Below are 18,058 nucleotides of genomic sequence, written 5' to 3' on the forward strand. Positions count from 1 at the left end.
TCAATGCACAGGAAAATCTAATCAGCAATCTCTTACTAAAAGGACCTTGCTGAGTTTCTAAGGGTAACCCTGTCTCCATTCTCCCTCGCTTCAGCGTCTGGGTCTTCTCCCTCCAGCTGCAGAGATTCAGTTGATACACTTCTACTGTCTGTGGCTGTTGTAAGATACCCCTCATCTTGTGCCATGTTAAGCCTGAATCCACTCAAAAGGAGCCTTTCTGTTGTGCTTCGAATTCACCCTCCGAGCCCACACTTGGCTCACACACAACATTGCATTGCAAGGGACTGCGGGTCACCCTGAAGCAGACCTTTACACTAGTGGGGTCAGTAGTCCACACTGCTGTCTGACACGGGAAAGGATCTGGACAAAACGAATAATTTTCAAACCTCACAGTCAGTGCCACACTCCTTTCTAAGTGTTCAGCCCAAACTATGGACAGTAGTCCCATGTTGATCATTAGGGCATGCATGTTGCACCCTCCACGTCACAGAACAGGTTTTGAACCTTGGCCATATCTTGCTTAGGCCTTGGTCCCAGTGCACACACTTGATTAGGGTGTTGACAGAGGCAGCAACAACTCAGGATAGCAGATACACTTGCAGTTGGGTCAGTCCAGGCTATGGTACGTGCCCTCGTTCCTTACAGGGGACATTCCCGTCTCACCTCCTTCCATGATCCCCTTGCTTCCAGTGCAATGCCTGGTCTTCCATGCTGCTCTGAATTGCAGAATCAGTGCTGTGGTGCATTTGGTTCATAGATGTTGGTTCTCCAGTCGATAAAAATTCCTGCACTATAAAGATTTCAGAAACCTTTCTTTGAAAACAAGAAAGATATTTTGCAGACAAGCTCAAAAGACAAAATATGAATAAAGAGCTACTGGTAGAACTTGTAACACATGACAAAATCAATACAATTTCACCAAATCTACAAATGGCAGTTTATTAACAGCTTCCAAAAATACCAACAGGACATATGGAGTGTGTCTTATTAGAGTCATACCAATCACCATGGTAATACAGGATCTAATTTTCTCATTGATTGTGATAAGTAAATCACTTTAGCAGGAAGAGTTCTGGTAATTGTAGGATGTCTGATCTTTCGTGCACGTTTTCAATAGAAGATCACTTTTGGTGTAATTAGACAGAAATGTTTCATATCTCTGTGATGGTATTCTCTCACATTATCGAAAAAGAAAAAAAGTGCCATTTCTAGCTTAATGAAAGGTTAAAAGTCCCTTTCGAAATTCGACTAATCTGCTGCGTCACTACACACGTGTATATCAAATTAGCTTGACTGCTCCCAACAAAAGTGTACATTCAGACATGCTTATTTACAGATGAACATTTTTAACAGTAGTTAGGGGGAGAGGCTGTGGCCTAACGGCTAGAGCGGTCAACCTCGGAGCTGGGGAACTAGGTTCGAATCTCGGCAGGGACGCTCAACATCCTGTGATTCTGGGCAAATCACTTAATTTTCAGCACCTAGCAAAATTAATGTGTCCATCTGTAACGCAACTGGTGTTTATGTAAAGTGCTCAGATACCTTTGAGTCGCGTTCACGCTCTATAAAATAAAAATTTTAAAAACTCAGTGTTATGCAGAATGGTCTTAGTATTTTCATAGCTGGGGTTGCAACACAATTTATAACGGGTGAAAAAGGTCTACCTCGGATGGGTTAGTGTCCAAAGATCCGACATCAGTAATAGAAGCTTTTCCAAGGTGATTATCTCATGAAAATTTAGCATGTCCATGTGTCACAAGGACACACATATGCCAGATAATAAAATGTATTCCAAACTCCTAGGTAAGTTAAATTATTTTTGATCCATTAATAATTTGTGTATCGTATTCAAAAATATGTTTATTAATTTTCTGCCAATGCAGTATCAAGCATTACCAGCATTAGTGTGAGAACAGAGTCCACTAAAGGGGTCACCTGTGAAATGGTCGTTTCTCATGTTAAAAACATGACAGGGTCAATTCTACATACTCTTCCAGTTCCACAGATCCGGGTCTAAGCTGGCCTGCATTTGAATGCTTCCGGGCAGTTATGCGCTATATAAGTGGAATTTTTCATTTCATTTCATTTGACACTCTTTTCAGCCACAGTGCCAAGCCAGTAGGGGGCCTATTCACAAACTGCATTTTGTAGTATGTTTTGTAGAACCACAATATGCTATTCACAAACCTACGTGCAGAATTTCTGCCTTCACCTCTCCTTTCTTTTTAGGTCTTGCCTACGCATTGCGCATGAACTGCATAGGCAAAAAGACCTTTAGCAATCGCTTTGGCTTTTCAGTCAAACACCTGCACGCGTTCCATTGCCTTCAATGGCAACACTCACACGTGTGGCGATTCACTTGCGGGAGCACGCGGCGCCATATGGTAGCAATTATCGCTCCTGGCGCTGCTCGCTCTAGCAAGTGAAACGCTTTCAAGTGAGGCCCGGGCCCCTGGGGGTGCGTCATGGTACGTCATGTGCGCATGCACTTGTTCTTGCAAGGAGGCAGAAAGCTAGTTTTCGAGTGGCAAGCCTATCACGTCATGCACGGAGGACGGCTACCTCATCAGCAAGCAGCATGCAGCTTTGCAACGTGCGACCTCTGAACACCGTGTGACGTTTTGCTTCCTATATCATGAAAAGTCCCTGGCTGCCAGGCACATGAAGGGTTAATGTCACAGCAAGGTGCCTGCCACACAGTGCAGGGATGTACACGAACATCAATTTTTCAATGGAAGCTTGTGCTGCTGGCCTTTTCCGTCCGCGACACAAGTTTCCACTGAAAAATGGATGGTTGCGACTGCCCTATGGGTGGTCACATCCTAATCCTGAGGTCGGCGGGTCGGGCAGTTCCAAACCTCAACAGTGTATCATAATGAGGCCTGTTATTACTCTTTTTTTTCAAGTTAAGCAAACTTTTTAAATTTCCCATATACTTTACCACAGGGAGACTCTGCAGTCGAGTTGGATATCTCTTGTTTATACCAGATGTCACTAGTCTTTTCATATCCCTATCAGATCCCAGCCTTTGATCCTCTCCAGCTTAGAAACAGCTCATATGCAATGCCCCACCCATATGGGACTCTCCCAGGTTAATTTCCTTTTTTATCCATTTAGAGCAAACAAACCTTTAAACCCATATGACTGGCCAGTCTTCTCAGAATGCTTGAGTGTGCCACTTAAAGTGATTGAAGGTATGTTTCCCCCCAAAACTGTTCTGTTCACCTTCAAGGATGGCACCTCATGTGGGGCAAATACTCACTTATTCATTTACTTTGCTTGAGCTTGACACCCAATAATAGTTCCTAAAATGTGGGAGGAATCCCTCCACCATTTACGCTTTTGCACAGTCTTCCCAGAGAGCACAGGGGTATCCCTTCCTCCCAAGCAACATACTAAGTAATGGTTTGGCTTAAGTTAAAAAAATATTTAAATATCCCATATCAGTGTTTTACATTATGCAAATAATTCTGTAAAGAGTGACCATCTTCAAAAATGTTGCCCTGACCAGGAGAGACAAAGGCAGTTTCTTTGAGTTACATTCCTCCTCTCCAAATCTTAACAGTGGCTGCGTAGGTGATGTTCCCAAAATTCCGCCTTGGTCCTGCTGCTAATCCTGCCCATGTACCAAAAGGTACTATTTGCTACCTGAAACTGGCACTTTACCAGCTGCCTCATTCTATTATTGGAAATAAAACAGATGTTTCCTGGTTTAACTGTAAATCAAAGCATCTACCATATTGACTAAAGGTTTCTGGGTACAGAGATCGTTTGTGTACTGTATGATCTTGTCTTTCCATTGTCTATTCCATCTCAACTCAACATGTGCCTCTTTGTGTTCTCAAGTAGGATGGTCCAGGACAGCTCTCTGTTGGCCTTCACTCTTGCCTATGGGTTTTTGTATCATATATAAATTGTAGATAGGTAACAGTGAATAATAGAGATTTGTTTTTCATCAAGGGGTTCTGAGAAAAATCAAATCGATTCCAGGAGTGGAGCTTCTGAGGTGAAAAACATCTCCATTGTTCACTGTTACCCATCTGGAATGTTATCTTAGACAGGCACAGTCCCTAAGTCCTCTGACCCTGCTTTCAATAGTTATCGTTCGAGGATTAATGGGAAAGCCATACAATGCATGGCCTCCCCTATCTTAGCCCTTTGCCGTGTGCTACAGCTGGTGCCTTGCCACCCAACTTCACCCCCATTTGGCTATCCCTCCCCTCCTCCACTCAAAATGATTTAAATAACATCTGGCATCCTGCCACCCTCCCACTCCATCCTCAACGTTATCTTTCTCTTCCCCCCTTAAATATAAAAAAGAATGCCTGGTTTCCTGCCAGCCACCCCTGCCCCCTCTGCATATACCCTTCCACCCTACGCCCTATTTAAAAAAATACCTGACCTCCTGTCACCCACACTCCTCACACCACACCAACCTCTCTCTGTGGCTTCTATACCTTTCCAGGACTCATAACTGTGCTCAACACATTCACATTGATTGAAGACCTTGTGCCGCACTGGCAGTGACTCTGTGAGATGCTCATCTGCTTACCATGTTTTTTCCATCAGTGCAGGTCAGGAAAGACCCACAGCTGACAGAGAATGTGGCAGCAGGCACAGGCATCCTGACACACATTCTTCTGCTTCCCTAAGGTCTGTGGAGATCTGAGTGCCGAGGAAGTGGGTGGGTGAGACCCCCAGTCGCCCTTCTGCTGCCACGCTCAGGTCTCCAGAGACCTAGGCAAGGTAGGGATCACAGGAAAAGAAGTGCCTCCCCTTATTACATGCAAACAAAACAGGTGATGGACCGAATGTGGATCAATGTCACACATTCACCCCAGTCCAAAGATCTGGGCCCAAATCCATCGTTTTTTTGCACTCCACACCACCCTGAGTTAGACAATGGTGATATGCAAATCAGCTCTGACCCTGTGCCCCATGGGAACAGTCCAGTCCGAACTACAAAAGTCATGTCCTTCCCAGAACGGAATCAAGCATCCGAGGACCGGACCGGTTTCGAGGTAACACCTCTCATCAGCCCGGCTAGCTTGACTCCAGTGGTGTGGAGTGCCTGGGACCCACGTCTGGGCATCCCCAGCGCACTTAGGGCGGCAATTGCAAACAAAACAGGTGATGGACCGAATGTGGATCAATGTCACACATTCACCCCAGTCCAAAGATCTGGGCCCAAATCCATCATTTTTTTGCACTCCACACCACCCTGGGTTAGACAATGGCGATATGCAAATCAGCTCTGACCCTGTGCCCCATGGGAACAGTCCAGTCCGAACTACAAAAGCCATGTCCTTCCCAGAACGGAATCAAGCATCCGAGGACCGGACCGGTTTCGAGGTAACACCTCTCATCAGCCCGGCTAGCTTGACTCCAGTGGTGTGGAGTGCCTGGGACCCACGTCTGGGCATCCCCAGCGCACTTAGGGCGGCAATTGCAAACAAAAGAGGTGATGGACCGAATGTGGATCAATGTCACACATTCACCCCAGTCCAAAGATCTGGGCCCAAATCCATCCTTTTTTTGGCACTCCACACCACCCTGGGTTAGACAATGGCGATATGCAAATCAGCTCTGACCCTGTGCCCCATGGGAACAGTCCAGTCCGAACTACAAAAGCCATGTCCTTCCCAGAACGGAATCAAGCATCCGAGGACCGGACCGGTTTCGAGGTAACACCTCTCATCAGCCCGGCTAGCTTGACTCCATTGGTGTGGAGTGCCTGGGACCCACGTCTGGGCATCCCCAGCGCACTTAGGGCGGCAATTGCAAACAAAACAGGTGATGGACCGAATGTGGATCAATGTCACACATTCACCCCAGTCCAAAGATCTGGGCCCAAATCCATCGTTTTTTTGCACTCCACACCACCCTGGGTTAGACAATGGCGATATGCAAATCAGCTCTGACCCTGTGCCCCATGGGAACAGTCCAGTCCGAACTACAAAAGCCATGTCCTTCCCAGAACGGAATCAAGCATCCGAGGACCGGACCGGTTTCGAGGTAACACCTCTCATCAGCCCGGCTAGCTTGACTCCAGTGGTGTGGAGTGCCTGGGACCCACGTCTGGGCATCCCCAGCGCACTTAGGGGGGCAATTGCAAACAAAACAGGTGATGGACCGAATGTGGATCAATGTCACAAATTTCTCCCCTTATTACATAGCAGCTGTGGAAACCAACTTCTGTTTCCCAGAGTTGCTACATCATAACAGTGAATAACCGGATTTTGAATCAGCTTATTTACTCTGATGGCTCACAATGAGAGCCATCTATAAATTCCTATATTCTAAGAACCATGGGCCAATGTCATAACCTCCAATGCTTTAAAAACAAAAGATCACACAACCGAGGCCAATTCCTTTTTCCTATATAATGTAAGATGGCCACAGGTTTCATTAATTACTTAGCGCTTATTCTTAATTCTCCTCGTGTTTTCCTCTTTCTATGAGTAGAAAGAGGAAAACACCTCTTGTGATTATTTTTGTGCAGGAAGGTGTCCCTTCCTGCACAAAAACAATCACTCCAACAACGCAGACACCCTTGCAACATGGCACAAGGGTTCCGACGTTGGCATATGGCAGCCCATTGTGCGCCAGTGCATGAGGGAAAAGGACAGTAATACGCCGTATCTTATAGATGCCACGCATTCCTGCGACAACACCTCGTAAATGAGGGCCTTTATGTATGGACCTGGGGAAGTGCGGGGGCTACACAAATTGGTTCTAGCATGCAGTATTGGAGAACATGGAAATTAGACCAATTTCTGTGGGTATTATTACTTTCTGCTATGCTATGAAAGTGCTTCTATCTGTCAAAGACAAGCACTTGGTTGGACAATATATTATTGTCTTTGTTGGTTGACTGCTGAGTTCTGACCACTTTGGTTGTGACCCTGTAGCCCCTGTCTGCCCTGTGGTCCCCCAATGGGGTCTGACAGACCAAGTACTGCAACCTTCACCCAACACTGGGTAGAGCATCCATGTTCAAAATGATTACGTTACCCCAATTTATATACGCCCCGCAAAACCCATCTTTTCCTCTACCAAGGACACTTTTCCGGGAATAGGCAGCAGAACTGTGCTCTTTCATCTGGTTGGGGAAACAGCCCAGGATTGCGCTCCATACTTTATAGCGCAACCAGTATAATGGGGGAATCTCCCTGCCAGATATAGAGGCCTACTACTGGGCGGAGCACCTAACCCCAATTAATGAATGGATACAAACATCAGGGGGACACTCTACGTATAAGCTAGAAAGGGCAACCATAAGCAGTCGCACAGTCCTCCACTATCTTTATGGTGGTGGAGGTGTGGGAAAGCTCCTCCCGGCCACTCAGGTTGCAGTTGAAACCTGGGTGAGGGCCACAGGGGCCATTGGAGGGGCAACAAACCAACCAAAGAGACACCACTGTGGCACTGCACCTGGCTAAGGGAATTACATAAATTGAAGGGATTCGAAGGCTGGGACGATATCGGTATCTCCAAAGTAGGGGATATCCTTTGCACGGGAACGCAGAAAAGCTTTAATGTACTTAAGGCCAAATAATCACTCCACCCTTCCCAATTTCTGACATACGCACAGCTTAGACAAGCCTGGTTGGTTGAGAAAATAGATAATTCCCTGTTACCAGACTATGCACCACTAGAGGGGAGACTGCTACAATGTATCACAACTAAAGCTATATCGCTAACGTATAAAACCCTGAATAATAATGCTCCAGATAGATTGGGAAAGTTGAGGTCAACCTGGGAGAGTAATCTAGGTGCGCTTGAAAATATAGATTGGGAAGCTGCATTGATGTTCCCCAGGGAGGTGGCGATTAAATCCAGACTGCGTCTCATACAGTATAAAATATTGCATAGAGTATATTTCGATAGAGTCCGATTGCACAGGTTGGGGAGAGATGAGGATTCTAGATGCCAGAGGTGTGGCTATAGCGAAGGCGACTTCTATCATACCATCTGGGGATGTGCACACATACAAGTCTACTGGGAAAAGATAATGCGCGATCTGGTAACATTTTGAGCACCACGATACCCCTAGATCCCAAACTTATACTGTTGGGTATTTCCTATGATGTAGACTTAGGCAGACCCCAGTTAATTTTCCTGGCGCTAGCACTGGTAGTAGCCAAAAGAGATGTGGCAAGGAAATGGGGAGCCGCAGACACACCACGGTTGAGAGACTGGAAGATGGGGATGGACATGTATATGACTGCTGAAAGGGTCACCTACAAAGCGAGGGGTTGCCCCAGGAAATTTCAGAAGATATGGGGCAACTGGAGACGATATTATGGTTTCGATATACATGGGCCAATATCCAGCAGGAGCTGTCTGAGCAAGCCCACCCAGAAACTTTATAAGCCCGCGACCCCACAGAGGCTTAGGGAGGAATTGGGTCCAAGGCATTGTTCTCATCAATGATTGTTATGTACTTGCACTATAGGAGGATGTGTAACATAGATGAAAACCTACTGTATTATATGATGACTAATTGCACTAAAGGCTGGATGACTGTAACCAATGTTATGTCTGTTTTAGAAAATGACAAAAATATTTCTAAAAAAAAACAAAGTACTGCAACCTTCAAACCACATATAGGAAAGTTAATGTGGCCATACTACAAGAAAAGAAAAAAACAAGCCCATGTAAGGTTGAAATGAATGAAATCTAAAACAGTGTATTTGATGTTTCTCAACTGAATGTTTTCAGACAGATATCCAAAGTGTCCATTACCAATATAAAGATTATAAAAATATTAATGAGTTGTAGTTTGTCCCCCAGAAATGTAATAACATTCATATATTTCTTTCTCACTTCTATTTGCCTCTGTTCTCAAGGAAAGAGCCTTCCGAAGAAGAAGAAGTATATGGGGGTGCGAATGCTTCAGCTCTCCACCAAGTAAGGTTTTTGCATGTGTGTTTTTTTTTTGTATGTGTGTGTGTCTGTGTGTTTGCCTGTGTGTCTGTTTGAATGTGTGTGTATATGTGTGTGTGTCTGTGTGTCTTTGTCTGTGTGTGTGTTAGTTGCAACACTTTGTCCAAAAAACTTAGGGGCATATTAGCAAGAAATAGCGATATTTATCGCTAAATGCACTTAGCGTATTGTTTTTTATCACTGCCCATCGCTGGATATGTTAGCAGAGAAAACCTGCTATTAGCAACGTTTTTCTCCATTGTGCTAAAATATCTAGCGATAGTGGCGAAATGCGTGAATATCGCTGGAAATCCAGCGATATTCACGCATTAATGCCAATGGGGACTTAACCTGAAAATCCACCTCCCATTGGATAAACAGGTAAGTCGTGTTTTTAGCAGGCGTTAGATTATAGCGATAATCGCGCATAGCGCGATTTTTTTTATCGCTATGCCTGCCTTGCTAATAGGCGACAGCTGTGTTAGCGACTGGTTTCAGTTGCTAACAGTTTGTGTACGCCCACTTTGCATGTCATTAGCGATAAATATCGCTGACATGCAAAGCTGGCCCCAAACCGGTCGCTATCGCCTAAAAGCTGTCGCTAATTGCTGTTAGCGACAGTTTGCTAATAGGGCGATAAAAATATTGCCGCTTTAGTGGCAAAAAGTGCCTCTAAAGCGGTGATATGGCCCTTGCTAATATTCCCCTTAGCACGATCTTTTACTCGTACAAGTTGGAGAATGTGACTAGAAGCCAACATTTGAAATATGGATTATGAGAGCATCAGGTGAAGATTTTAATATATTTATTATTATTGCTCTGGTATTTACGGAAATCTCTCAAATTACAGAATGGAGAACATTTCCATAGGGAGTTACATTTAAGTTTCACAAGCTCCTCAACTCCCTTGACGTAAACCAATGTGTGTGTGCTTCTTCAACCCACACTTAATAGAAATCCTGCCTGCATGTACATAACCTCCACCCGAGCACTTCGTGGCCTCGCAGTCAGTAGCGTGTTTCATTTAGGAGACGAAAGCAGAGCTTTCAGGCTCCTTTTCAGGGCAAAACGTACCCATGTCCATCATGAAGTACACAGGCGTTCTTTGTTACAGGCGGCCAAATATGTGCTTATTGTTGCTGGAGAAATCTAATCCTCCCCAATACCTTTCATTTTTGCTGTACTGCCACATTATGTGACAAAGGGCCCCTGTCAACTAGAGATCTTGGGTTTATGCCATTATGAAAAGCCTGGTAAGTTTAAACCCTTGACCTTTTGCTCTAATTTCCCACCAGCAATTATATTTTTCCTGTAAGACAACACTACCAGCTCGTTTTTCTTTCTCTCTAAAATATATATTTGCATACCAAATGAAAAAGAGAAAATAGGTTATAGGAGTGATTAGCAGTCAGTAGTCACAAAGCATTCTTATTTATGCGTTGATTACAAATTCAAACACTTGAGGCATATTTATGAAACAATGTATCTGACAATAAATACAATGATGTCTTTCGTGATAAAATCGGTGTGAATAATAATAAATAAATAAATAATCGGTACCTTTAAAACTAATAATTAATCAATACAACCGTTTAATTTGCAATGGAGCTGTAGTTTATTGTGGTCATCGCTCCATATTCCGTTCCATTCCACGCAGACTGGAGAGGCAGAGAAGCAGATGTGGGACAAAGCATAAGGAAAGACAAAGGGAACAAATAGGGGATGACAGGGAAGGACAAAGATAGAGACAGGAGAGTGATGCAGAGCATGGAGTAGGAATGGGCCCAGACACCTGTGAGGTGGGACACAAGAAGGGTAAGATACAGAGTAGGAAATGACATTGGGCCTCATTTATGCAGCCCCTTGCGCCGTTGGCACATCTCTTTTTGTGATGTTCCGTGGCGCAGGAGCCTGCTCCATATTTACGAGGCAACACTAAGCCACTTTTTTCGGCTTAATGCTGCCTCGTAAATATTGTTCCCTTTAACGCAGTTTTTTGTGTTGAACGGGCATGCAAAGGGTGTTGCTGGGGGAGTACCTGGCAACGTCCATGGTTTTTTGACACTGCCCAAGATTTACGAGAAATCGTAAATCTGAGGCAGCGCCAAAAACTTACGCCTCCCCAGGGGAGGCGTAAGGGAGGCACAACGAGGAGAAATATCTTTACTTATCCTAGTTTTTCTTTTTCCTATTTGTGCTACATTCTACAGCAAACATAGGAAGAGGAAAAGCTTCTTATGATTGTTTTTGTGCAGGAAGGTTTTCTTTCCTGCACAAAAATAATCATCCCTCAAGGCAGGCACCCTAGCACTATGGTGCAAAGGTGCCTGCGTTGGCGCACGACAGCCCATTGTGCGCCGGCACAGTGGAAATGGACAGGAATGCATCGTATCTGATAGGTACAGCGCATTCCTGCCCTTTTCTTTTGCTGTAGGGTAGCGCAGTAGGAAGGCCTGCTGCACGGCCCTACTATAAAACCTCATAATTGAAGCCCATCGTGTTTAGAGTCACTTGAGGAAGGGAACACAAGGCCAGGAGAGATATAAAGCAAAACGTAGAGGACACACAATGCATGGCACAGCATAGGGGGGTGGACACAATGGGATCTTCCTGCAGACTTGGAATGACGGTCTAGCCAAAGTAAAGCATGTCCGAGGTTGGGCCATCCTAACCCTAGAGGCCTGTCTTACTACAGCAGCCTGGTATTTGTCTTTCTTGGACATTGCTCGAAGAGATGATCCTGCATTTATTGCTTTTCTGTGATCAAACAAGACACTTCATTTAAAACATTCCACATTTATGTCTGTCTGGTTGAAACACAGAACTCACAAGTATTTTACAATGAGTACAGTTTGTAGTTTCTCCTGACACAGAAACAAATATAATTTAAAAGTAATTGTAATTATGAAGTTGCATTGCAAATTGGTGTATTTGGGATTTGAGATATTTTTCCTATTCAAATCAGCAGTCCACACTATGCATTAAATATGTCACTTACAGTAGTGTGCAGATTGTACAGTAAAAGACCTTAAGGCCCTGAAAAGTGTGTGCTTGTCATGTCTTGCACTGTGTGCGCTCTAACCAGGCTTGGGGTGGCACCTAATGCTGCTGCCTGCAAGCGGTCATATAGAAATATGTGCACACAGGGCTTTAAGTTGGATGAAAAAAGTGGGAGTCTGGAAAAGGAATGTGGCTTAAACATGAAAAATTACATTTCTGTGATTACCATAGTGTGCCACCCGACCAGTATTTTTATTTATTTTAGATTCTATTTATTGACATTTCCAAAACAACAAACAGTTATACCAGTTCAGTCAAAAAAGCAGTTCAATGTCTCATGTGTTACACATAGAAGTAACAGTACTACAAACGTATAGTACAGTCAGAGTAGGGCAAGCAGACCTTGATGATGTCAAGACTCAGCCTGGCTCCTTTGAAGAGAATTCAACGGGGAATGGCGCACACGGTTGATGCTAAAAAAGTAAGAAAGTGCCCCAGAAGGAGAAACTTGAAGAAATAGATCCGTCCCTATAAAATGAGAAGCAACAAGGTGAAGCATGAACATTTCAATAATTTCACACAAGAGAAATATTGCTATGCAATTGCAGAAGACAACACAGGTACTTTAGAAGCTCTGATATGCCCTGTGATAACACATATCTGATTCACTGGAGGTCTGGTTTTCCAGCTATAAACACCATTGCCGAACGACCACATATGGTGTAAACACGCACTCACCTAGTACCAACACACGTGGAAAATAAACAGAAACTTCAGTGTGCCAAGTAATAGCAGCCGTACTCACATGATCACGGGGAGGGGGTGATCTGTGGACAGGGCATAAAGGCGGTTGATAGGAGACGGAGCTGGTAAAAGCACAAGCACTGTGTAAAGTGCTGAAAAACAAATAAAAACGTAGCTCCTAAAATGGTTGTAAAAACTGGAGCAGTGGATGTTTATAAGTACTCTGTCCATGGTCTGGGGGTGGCCTAAACACAAGAAGAGGCATGACCAAGCATGTCAGGGGCAAATGGCGACAAAGAATATTAGACAGATGATGGAGCAATCAAACAAGAAGCCTGCGGTTGGGCTGAAGCCCACAGATTAAACACATGTCTCTTCGAGACAGGTCATGCACTGTCTAGCTGAGATCTAAAAGGGGCAAAGTTTTCAATGCAAACGTTGTGCATACTTTTTATTTTTTGTAATTCTTTTTATTAAACATACATCAGTTCGGGGGGTGTGGCCAAGAGAGCCAACATGGCGGACGTAGCCTAGGAGAGCTCCGTCCCGCTGATAGCTTATCCGTAGACTTATCCTGATTCCCCCACCCTTCGGTGTCCCTGAGGAGCAGCTCCTGTTACGGACACCAGTGGCAGGCTCCGTGTGCAATCCCGACTTCTGAAGTGCACCGGGGACCGGAGATCCTGCCTCGGGCGGTGAGGCCTGTGTTGGGCTGAGAAGCCGCGGACCTCGAGTTTGGCGGGTCCCGGCGGCAGTTGTGGCCCCAGCGCGGAAGGCAGGAGGCGAGTGGCGCTGATTCCAGCTTGGCTCTGATTCCAGCTTGGCGCGATCGGCGCTCCAGCGGCACGGACTGGCCCTCCCACACCAGCGGGCAGCTGGGAGTCACCGCAGCTGACGGCCGTGCGATCAGCCCTGGGCGGAAAGGAGGTGGTGCGGCCTGGCCTGCCCTGGGACGCCGGGGACTTGCTTTTGGTGTGCCACCGGGAAACTGGCCAGAGCGCCGGCCTGCGCAGCGATCATTCCTGGCCGCAGCTAGCCCGACGGGGCGGAGGGTAAGGAGGAGTGCCGGCTCGGGGGGGCGGCGGCAGCTATTTCGGCGGCCTGTTCCGGCTGCGGCGGCGATGACGGGAGGCAGTCTGGGGGCGCCCCCCCCTCTTTCCGGACATATATTAGGTCCTGTGGCCAGTGGATGTGAGGAGGCTAGAGTGACGATCCGGTCGCCTTGGACCCTTTCTGCCTACTTCGGGTGGTCCGAGGGAGCACGCTTTGCGGGGCTGTGGGCCTCCTGGTGAGGCAGTGGCCGAGCGGCAGCAGCGGGGACGCGACCATTGTCCCCAGGGGCCAATCGTTGAGCCGGCGCAGCCGGGTGGGAGGACCGGACCAGTGTCCTGACTTCTCGGCGGTCAGATCGGGCCGCAGCCATTGTGGAACTCCGCTGTGACGCCCAGGGCCTCCCCCTCCCCAGTTTCTGTTCGATGCTCTGGTCGGGCCGCGGTGGGAGGCTTGGCGGTTCCCGCTCCTTATCCCAGAGACACTATTGCTGGCCCAGGCGGGGGGCTTGACGGAAGGGAGAAGGAGCCTCGCGCTGGAGTGAGGGCACGGATCAGGCGGGAGCCGGGACTGTGGCAGTAGCGGAGAGACCCCAGCGGAGGTATCAACACCAGGCCTTTGGGGGTGTCTTCCGAGCGACGAGTGGATATGACTCGGGGTGGAGGAGGAGGGGGGCCCCCAAACAAGGCCCTATTGATAAATTTACAGGCCCCAGTGGCGGTGCCGGGGCATCTGGCGGCCGCCAGGAGACAGGTCCGGACAACGCACCACTTATGGCAGCCATAACACAGTCCCGAGATGTCCTAGACGCAAAGATCGGGGCTGTGGGGTCCGATGTGACTTTGTTACGCCAGGATCTGAGGAATGCTGTGTCCTGCATTACTGAAGCCGAAACGCGCATATCGGGAGTTGAGGACGATGTTGAAACTTTGAAGCGCAGAGTGGCGAGCATGGAATCCGTTCAGAAAGGCCTAGCGCTTCGAGTGGAAGATGCGGAAGGGCGCACTAGGCGGAACACCCTGCGTTTTGTGGGCCTACCGGAGGGCTGTGAAAAGGGCAATATGGAGGGATTCTTGTCCGAGTAGCTGGAGAGCTGGCTCCCCCCGAACTCTCTCTCCCGCTGTTTTGTCATCGAACGCGCGCACAGGGCCCTTATGCAGAAACCGCCGGAGGGGGCAAGGCCACGGCCAGTGATTGCTAAACTTTTGAATTACCATGATCGGGACACTATCCTCAAAATTGCAAGGGAAAAGGAACCGCTGCTTTATGAGAACCACTGAATCATGATATTCCCGGACTATACGCGCATGGTGCAGCAGCAGCAGCAATCATTCACGGCGGCAAATGCCCACCTGCGCGAACTAAAGCTTCCATATGCCCTGCGGTTTCCTGCCCGCCTGAGGGTGGTGTACCAGTCCCGCACTCACTTCTTTGATACTCCAGAGGAGGTGTTCCGCTGGACTGATGAGACAGTACCACTCAGAGTTCACACGCCCCCGGGGTTGGATACGGACTCCTCTCAGGGTGGGCCGCAGCCGCAGGCCTCCCAGGGACTCGAACGCAATTGGAGGTCCAGGTCCCGGCAGTGCTCTGCGTCGGAGAGCGCATCGGAGAGAGGGAAGGAAGCCCGGGACGGTCGTACCGATGGAACTTGAACTGATGCGGGTGATACTTTGGGAGTATAGTCCAACACTCAGCTATGTGTTAGAATCTATCTGGTTCTCTTGTTGTGTTCTTCGATTTTGCTTTAGTCAGGTTGGTGGGTAGCTCACTAGGAGCCGATTTCCGCCATGCACATGGAATGCAGGGGCACTGAGATTCTGGGTGGGGGGGGGGCCTTGGGCGGGAGGTACTTAGGGGAGTGGGTTAGTTGCGGGGGACTGAGGGGTTTGGAAGAGTTTATGGGGATCCATTGGGGTAGGGGGTCTCCAGCCTCCCGTTGGGGGTCTGGCGGCCACTATTCCGCAACAGGTACTTCACTGTTTTTGAGGTATGGGGTGGGGGGTGGGGGTGGGGCGGGAAGGGAGTTGATGGGGTTGGGGGGGGTTGTTGGAGGGAGCAGGGGTAACATGGTCGCACAGGTGTTCAGAATATGAATGTGTGGGTGCAGATTGGGCCCAATGGTGGGACTTTTCCCTTTGATGTTCCCTGATGGCAGATACCGAGGGTAGGACACATAGGCCCGGGGGCTCTCTTCGGGTCATGAGCTGGAATGTGCGGGGCTGCTTAGATAAGATTAAGAGGAGGGTGCTACTACGACAGGCAAAGGTGGCTGGTGCGGATGTACTGCAGCTCCAAGAAACGCATCTGCTGGGTACAAAGGCGCCCTGTTTACAGCAGTACGGTTACCATCAGGTGTTTCATGCTGGCTTCACGAGAGGCTCTAGGGGGGGTCGCTATCCTTATACATCACAGGGTCCCATACGTCCATTCCACTCAGTTGACAGATACATAAGGTCGCTATGTTATTGTTAAGGGCACGTTGGGTGAGGAGCCGATAGTGTTTGGAAGTGTCTATGCCCCACCCCCTCTGCAGTGGTACCTAGTTGAGAAACTGTTTGGTGTATGGGCCGCAATTTCAGATACCTTACAGATCATAGGAGGTGACTGGAACGACGTCATGGACGGCCAGATAGACCGGTTCCGCCCCAGGGAGGGGTGGTGGGGGGGTGGGCCCAGCTACTAAGCTTCAGGTTATGGCACGCGGTCTCAATTGGGTTGACACATGGAGACACTTACATGGCAGTACGAAGGGCAACACCTATATTTCCGCAGTTCACAAGTCCTTCTCTAGGTTGGACTATCTGTTTGTCCCTGGTGAGGTGATTCATAGAGTAGGGGCGGCGGGCATTCTTCCCCGCGGATAGTCGGACCACTCCCCTGTAACGGTGGACATTGGCCTTGATAGGGAGCGGCAGCCATTCAGGTGGCACCTGTCTGTGTGGCATCTTCATCAGCCGGACTATCAGAAACATCTGGGCGAGGCTGTGGCCCACTTTCTCACTGAAAATGTGGGGTCGGTGGCAGATGTCAGTACGGTGTGGGAGTCCATTAAGCCGACACTCAGAGGGGTGGACATAGCATGGAGTGTGGCGGCAAAGCGCAGGGAGAGCCTAGTTCGGGCAGAGGCCAACATAGCGGCCCTAGAGCCATTGGGGAGTACAGAGGGGGAGCACGCGCGGCGGGACAACTCCTTCTCGCACAGCAGTCGTATGCATCCATCTTGATGGATGAAGCCAAGCAGATCAGGCTAGCCACACGCAGCCGGATATATCAATGGGGGGACAAGTCGAGGACGATGCTCCACCGGCTCTATCAGGGCACGTTTCAGGCCCAGATGTTGCCTCGGATAATGGATCAGGAGGGTTTGTTGATTACGGACCCCACGGCACTGGCGGAGGGGTTCGCCACCTATTACGCCGGATTATATGCCCCAAATGAATGTCTCCCCGCTGATGTGGTGGACAAATTCCTGGTAGATATGCCACCGCGCGCAGTTTCAGACGAGGTACGGGACAGATTGGACCTCCCCTTAACGGAGGAGGAACTCGGCACGGCTCTCGGCGAGCTTAATACAGGCAAAGCGCCCGAGCCCAACGGGTTTCCTAGTGAATTCTTTAAGAAACACCACCTACAGTTGGGAGTGCTCTATCGGGAGGTAGTAGAGGACGCAAGGGAGCGGGCTGCCTTCCACCAGATTGGAGGCACGATGAGGTGGTGGTCTTTCACAAACCTGGCCGTCCCCCTGAGCAGCATGTCTCTTACGCCCGATCTCTCTGTTGAATGTGGAGGCGAAGATCCTGGCCAAAGCGCTGGCCAACGCTCCTACCTCATATAACCGAGCTGGTCCACCCCGACCAGGCTGGTTTTATGCCCCAGAGGGCGACCAGGCACAACATACGGCGGGTGCATGTGGCGGTGGCGGCGGTCCGGAACACCGGAGTGCCGGCAGCGCTCCTGTTGGCCGATATGGACAGGACATTCGACTCCCTGAGTTGGGTCTACCTTTTCGCCTTGTTACCCCATCTAAATCTGGGTCCCCGCTTTTTGTCGTATCTGCGGCTGCTCTACACTGACCTGAAGGCTTTGGTCCGGATAGCAGGGGTTACCTCTGCTAAATTCAACATTGGGAGGGGCAACCGACAGGGGTGTCCTCTCTCGCCCTATCTTTTTGCCCTGGCCATTGAGCGGCTGGCCGTGTGGGTCCGCATGGACGCACAGTTACGTGGATTCGAATGGACTCAGAATCTCTCTGACAGAATCGCGCTATATGCGGACGATGTCATCTTTTTCCTAACAGACATTAATCGATCAGGGCCAGGGATCCTCGAAATCA

The 18,058-nt window shown here is 48.4% G+C and overlaps 1 protein-coding gene across 1 annotated transcript in view; it reads left to right on the forward strand.

Annotated features, from left to right (window-relative positions):
* The window catches only part of LOC147683286 (serine protease HTRA1-like), a 567,779-nt gene that overhangs the window by 484,676 nt on the left and 65,045 nt on the right, over positions 1-18,058 (forward strand). Inside the window, exon 7 of the mRNA XM_086943738.1 lies at positions 8,853-8,913. Coding sequence (XP_086799864.1) covers positions 8,853-8,913 — 61 coding nt within the window. The remainder of the gene's footprint in view (positions 1-8,852; positions 8,914-18,058) is intronic.

Source organism: Lissotriton vulgaris, chromosome 11 (assembly GCF_964263255.1).
Source record: "Lissotriton vulgaris chromosome 11, aLisVul1.2, whole genome shotgun sequence".
In the NCBI taxonomy this organism is placed as follows: Eukaryota; Metazoa; Chordata; class Amphibia; order Caudata; family Salamandridae; genus Lissotriton; species Lissotriton vulgaris.